Source organism: Botryllus schlosseri, chromosome 14 (assembly GCF_051294905.1).
Source record: "Botryllus schlosseri isolate E-star chromosome 14, Bs_hap1, whole genome shotgun sequence".
In the NCBI taxonomy this organism is placed as follows: Eukaryota; Metazoa; Chordata; class Ascidiacea; order Stolidobranchia; family Styelidae; genus Botryllus; species Botryllus schlosseri.
The window spans coordinates 24,732,153-24,738,481 of record NC_137249.1 but is presented as its reverse complement, the minus strand read 5'-3'; the positions used below and the strand labels follow the sequence as shown (position 1 = coordinate 24,738,481).

The following is a 6,329-nucleotide window of genomic DNA, read 5'->3' as shown; positions in this document are numbered from 1 at the left end:
GGGAGAACTGGTCACCGGCACCTTACATTGGGCATGAAACCTAATGCTGATATTGATTATTGAAGAGCGTTCGAGCCCAGAAGTAGTATAAGCTTGATATTGTGGAATAGTCGAAATAGTTTTCAAAATAATTAACAAATTGCCATTTCGAAATTTACAAATTTGTAACATCAATTTAGTCATCACTATAAATTACTAGTCTCAACTAAATCAACTCCTTGCAGACAATCACGAGATTCATAATTTTGAATTGATTCATCCGTGGTGCATACATTTGGGGTCAGTTGGGCTTGGTGCACGGTTCTGTTGGCATAGTCTGCGATTAATTCTGATCGATTTTTGAGATAACATTTATATTATGGCGGAAAAGACTACGATTCGTTTCAATAAAAATTCCACATTTGCTGATTAAATATTGACACAGTATTGAAGCGATGGTGGGTTAATGCGCAATATGTAACATGAAAAATTACCGGAATTCTTCCGCGCCAAAGAGCTTCTTTCCAGATCTGTCTCGGCTACTTGCGCGTATTCATCCAAAACGTCGGGTGATTCGGAAGGACACAAAAGAGGGCATTTGATGACCGCGCCGTCCTGAATTCACAATAATTGTTGCATCAATTGTGCACAAATATGAGCTGGTCCCAGTATGCCTCCAGTGGTGACATATGTATCGTTTTTGGACAACGGACTAAAGGTAGATTTGGATTCAAACTTGAAGAAACATCTAGTCATGACGAAATGCTCGCCCTGAAATCGAAGTTTTAGTGTCATTTTCACTTTTTCTAGCCATATCTTGGCCGTGGTTATGCGGAAAAACCCCCCATTGTAACCTAGTCTGAAAAAATATTTTGAATCTCACAAAATTCTGAGTAGCCAAACCACACAAAATTGTGAAGTTCATGGCAAAATGGCCAAGCGCTGATGGCTTAGAAGTCACCTTTGGTTAATTCAAAAATAACACAGATACTATAAATACATGGCAACGCATACTTCTATTGTTTATAGTTGCAGTTTCAACATTTGCTTTTCAAAGACCCCTTAAAACTGATCAACAGACGTCAGTTTAGGAAGCCCTGGTATAGGTTAGGGTTACTTGTGGAGTTAATATGTCAGATGATGGATTGTCGCACGCTCACACAAATGTGCCATTCAAAATAGCTAATTTTCACTTACAGCAGAGGTGACATTGGACAAACTCGTGGCCTCTAAGGCCGCAGGAGTGGAGCAATGATTTAAAACGCTCTTCAGAAAGTCGACATCACCACTGTACGCGTCTTCAACCTCAGCATCTTTCCCAATATCAGGAGCGGAAGCTATTTCCTGGATTTTCACCCCGAAAGGTTTTTCGCCATTTCTAAGGAGAGAGAGAGAGAGAGTTCATTTATTTCGCCAACCATGAAATACAGAAAGCTATATTAATAATGATACAAGCAGAATTGTACATATCACGGATCTAGTTGGTTGATGGTCTAATAACTACATTTTTTTGAGTATGTTTAGTTTCAGTTCCATTTGCGCATTTGTAAAGTGAAGAGTTCCAATTCTAATTCTATTCGCTAATTTTGAAAAAGTGAGTAGTTCTAGTTTTAGTTGGTTTGAAATACATGAGGTGAAAATTTGGTCAAAATGAAGGTTTTCAGGGTCAAAAATATCAAAATTGTGACTTTTTAGGGTAAAAGCTTCCATTTTTTAGGGAAAAAATCGCCCTAGTCATACCTAAACGGAAAATGGACTCGCAAGCCGGTTTTCAGAGCACTTACTTGGAAAATGACTTTAATTATGGTCAATTCACCAGCGACCAGAGTTAGATGAATAAATTTCCAGTATTTAGATCCGTAAATACGCGGGGGGGGGGGGGGCAAAAATTTGTGTTGAGGTTGAGAAGGGGCGATTATTCGAAAAAGGTTGGGAACCAGTAATATAAATGCTTCGACGTTTTGGAACCGCGTGTTAAGTTAGATGTCTGTGATTTATATCATCAGTTCACTACACCTGGGTTGTCGGCGAAGGAGCTAGTTATCGGTTTAATCAGTATCGCCACAAAAACCAGATATCAGTCGGGCTCAAGAGATGACACAATACATTCTTCTAGCACACCATTCTTTCAATAACCTCTCAAAACTTACCCGCGATTTGCCGTGAACAACGAAAATGATTGTGAAGTTACGTCGGAAGTGTCTGCAGACTGAGATTCTTCAAACACAGGCGCGAAGGAGCCAGAGTGCGCGATCGTCCAATTTGGTCCCCACCCCACTCGGAACGAACGGGCCTTGAAGAGTCCTACGTCGACGACAGATCTGAACAAAATACATGTGAGCAACTCTGTCAGTGACCACATACAATCCGGAAAGTAATTAGCGAGCAGCCAGCCTGAGATTTTACGCTGCTTTCCACTACGTTAACCATATCTGTGAAGCCGCGTTCAAACCACTGAATTGTTAAATGAAAAGTCCAACGAAGCAGTCTACGGTACAAAAGTATGCCAAATTATGTTTATCTGGTGTAGAATACTTCACATTATTTATAGGCTATCTGTTGTCAGACAAAAAGTAGCCTTCTCGCTAATTTCAAACTTGCACTAGGAATTCGCTGAAATCGTATCAGATTTACTGGTATCACATCCACATCATGTTTACTCATGCTGATACCATATTTACCCTTACTCATGAATATCATGTGTACTCATACGTAAGAACGGTGCACATTACACAAATCAATCCCAAACCAGACGCCGTGTGTTTGAGTTGGAGACACTCGACTTCAACATTATCGGAGTATGTAAATCGATAAAAATGCTGATATTGATTATTCAACAGCCAAGAGCAGTTTATTCTAAGCAAGTGGTCACGGAATAGCATGGCCGACATGCAAAGTAAATACGGTTACACTTGTTAAGAAAAATATGATCGAGGCGTATAATATCAAAGTCACTCAGAAGCAAAGGTATTCGAAATGAAGTGGTCCTACTTTTTTAAGTAGGCCTCTCCCAGCAGCCATTGCCTGCTTGCATCCCTTACTGGAGTCTTTATGATTTAGCCTACTTCTACATCTACCAAACCGTTCTCAGTTTTTCAGGCAAAACTTAGGCCAAGAATACTTACTTTTTCGATCACTTGGAAATCACTACTTGTAATTGTACTTGAGTAGAAATTGACGACATTAGTTCTACTTGAGTACCAACGGTCACCACTTCGAGCTTTATACTGCTTATTTCATAAGCTACATACAACCAATCAAGGCCTCGAGGATTCCAGTGTAAATTAGTATCGAAACTATGGTTGTTACGTCACTAAGAGTTAAATTGCTAACAACAATTATACTTTTGATGCTATCATACTCTGTGGAAGCCTTGAAAACTTGATTGGTAGTACGTTGACCATTTTCTCGGGTACTGAAATGATACACTCCTTGTCGTTGAATAATTAACCCTCAGGAGTGTATCATATCACGACTCAATTGGAATCACAAGAATTAATACCCGATTCAGATTTGAGTATTCAAATCATTGCGCTAACCCATAAACAATACCTCATTTTGTCGGCCAGCAGAGACCTGTCCCAAGGCATGATGTCCGGCGACCGCTTCATTGGAACAATGGTTGGCGCCCTTACCGGAGGTCGGATAGTTGGCCTGAATCGATTACAAATATGCATATAGCTCGACAAAAGTGAAATGATGCAAACTCACTCAGTTCCGACATCTTCCATACGTTCCTGGCTTCCGGCAGAAGAGTTACCGGTAGGGCTTCGATCGCGTGGTGCCGGGCTGATGCTGAAAAAGAAGTCGTTCGCGCTCACAAAAGCCAAAGAAAGGGCGCCCGACAGACGCGCAGCAGAGAGGTAAAGCAAAAAGGGAGAAGATGAGCCATATTTTGACAAGATACATTGTTCTAAATTGGATTAATCGGGTTAAATCTATGTAAAATGCCAAGGCAACAAGGACCAGATCATCTTGCTCATATTAACGTATCTATATGCAGAAACTGCCAGTGAAGGTATAGTAAAGTATAGATTTAAATAGATTTTATTCAATTCAGCATTGATATTCCAATAATGACACGAGAGAACAATAAGGGATTTTAAAAGTGGGTAGAATCAACTTGGAAACAGGTATAGGGTTCTCCCATTCTTCGCCCTGTCCACGCCACTGGCGCCTAACATAGAGTGAATATCTCTGCTAGCGAATTCATTGTAGTCTGCGATTGCGGTAAGTCATAGTAGGCCTATATTACTTCCATAGTTGATAAATAACTTACTGGAGCTTTGTAAGAGGTATGATCGGACTCTTTCCGAGAGAAGGTGAGGAGAACGAATGACGAGCATTCTGCTGACGCTTGATATCGGTAGGACTGAAAGAAAATCAAAGTTGCACAAACGCTGTTCTGGATAACGCAAGTTTCACCTGGTTACACTAACTCAGGGGCAGGCAACATACGGTTTACAATAAATACGATTAATCCCTCTATAGGTGGATGAATACGCTCTTAATGTATGGATTCAGTATTCCGGCCCGCCCAGTACTTCATTTTCCCATATCCGGCCCGCCGAATGGAGAAGTTGTCCGCCCCTGTGCACTAACTTAATCAAGTGGTCGTGTTTTTAGGCAGACTTCCACTCCTATTCGAACTGACATCGACAGAAATAGCATTACTCTGCAATTTCAAAATCCCCATTCTCAGCCAAAAGAGTATGTTAGGTCTAACAGCTGGTGGTGGCATTACTGGATTCAGTTATAAATTACCTTGAAGCCGGCGAGGATAGCAACAACTGTTTGTGTTTGCTACTTTCTTTGCGTTCAGGCTGATCCTCGTCACCGAAAAATGAAGCTTTCATAACCTGGAACACACATTGTTATCACTATGTCTCCTATTCAAGACAACAAATATCGCTTGAAAAACTAATAATATTTCTTGTGAGATCGCATTACCGCAAAAAAGTTTACGAAAAATCAATTTTTGCAGTAGGCCTGCCTACAATTCTGAAATTGTGAACACCTTGTCCTGTGAATGCTGGCATGCTTACACTTTTTTCACCACAAGACCCTGCAAGATTTGTGGCAGCCGTGCTTACCCCAAAAATGTAAGAAGTTGATGGCTAGAAACAAGAAAGGTCATGGCATCAAGCTCTACTCCAGTGGTTTTTAAACCGGGGTCCGCGACCCCATTTTTAGAACCGCGAAGCGCGGCTGCAAAAAAATTCAAACGATCCACAAAAAAAACATTTTCGGATTGAATTTTTGGGTTGAATGAGATTCACGATATCGGAGTTGCGTTCTCGAAACACGCATCCAAACATCGGCCGCACCAGTCATATCGACACCATAAAATCAAACTTAATGTTCTGTGTTGATTTTAAAGGGGCATAGCCATTTAAAAAATTGCCAAGGGACCGTTTCGCGAATTTGAGAACCACTGCTCTACTCTATTCAGGCTAATCCATGCCTAAATAAAACCAACTAATGACTAGACAAGGTCATTGTCAAAGAATAATCTAGTTTTGTAGTTTCCTGATGAAGGATTTTGACAGTCCACCAACCGGTATGGGGTTTGTTACCACCAGTTCAAACACCTTGCTCTGAAGGATTTGGTTACATTACACCAACACACGGGGTAATGCAGAAAGAATACTATTTCCAACGCTCGACAACAAACCTGCATTCTCTGCGTGTTCACCTCCATACCAAAAGCCATTCTTTGAGAAGCGGGCAGCATGTCGACACTTTCCTCGTACTTCAAACTATCATCCGTATCGTCGCCGCTCTCCCCCATAGCGCGATCACTTTCGTGCACCACAAAAGTCTAAAACAAGGTCACAACATTCAGTACAAGGTTTCAACGGAACATCGTATCCACTCACCGGCTAAGAACACATGGTGTGCTCATTGTGCTGTCTCACGGTAGCGATATTAAAACCAGGATTAATACCGCATCCGACCGCAGCACATGCTTTCAAGAGCAACACAGCACACACACACTCAAACCTCGCTAATCACAATGCGTTAACATTGTCATTTGTGCCACAAAATGACCATACGTTAGCAAGTTCCTGCACATCAGCTCCAAAATATTACATAGCATCACATCTAAGATAACCTTGGAGAATAAGAGATAGGGCCTACCTTACAATACACTGGCGGCCTCTATTTCCACAATCTCACACCCATCATCAAGACAGATCGATAACAAAGTAAGACAGTTATGATATCCATGTGTAATGTATTTCGGAAAAATCACGAGTCAAGACAAGAATGGAAAGGCAAACAGTCAAGAGAGAAGCGATAGCGGAAAAGTGAGTAGGTACACAGTTTGAATACGTTCTGTTCCTTCT

General features: G+C 41.1%; 1 protein-coding gene across 1 annotated transcript in view; it reads right to left on the bottom strand.

The window, feature by feature from the left end:
* The window catches only part of LOC145456533 (nuclear pore complex protein Nup98-Nup96-like), a 130,693-nt gene that overhangs the window by 55,970 nt on the left and 68,394 nt on the right, over nucleotides 1-6,329 (bottom strand). Inside the window, exons 19-26 of the mRNA XM_080334671.1 lie at nucleotides 5,654-5,800; nucleotides 4,744-4,838; nucleotides 4,259-4,351; nucleotides 3,691-3,774; nucleotides 3,532-3,633; nucleotides 2,130-2,300; nucleotides 1,177-1,357; nucleotides 474-594 (exon numbers count right to left, since the gene is read on the bottom strand). Of these exons, the coding sequence (XP_080190797.1) occupies nucleotides 474-594; nucleotides 1,177-1,357; nucleotides 2,130-2,300; nucleotides 3,532-3,633; nucleotides 3,691-3,774; nucleotides 4,259-4,351; nucleotides 4,744-4,838; nucleotides 5,654-5,800 (994 nt within the window). The remainder of the gene's footprint in view (nucleotides 1-473; nucleotides 595-1,176; nucleotides 1,358-2,129; nucleotides 2,301-3,531; nucleotides 3,634-3,690; nucleotides 3,775-4,258; nucleotides 4,352-4,743; nucleotides 4,839-5,653; nucleotides 5,801-6,329) is intronic.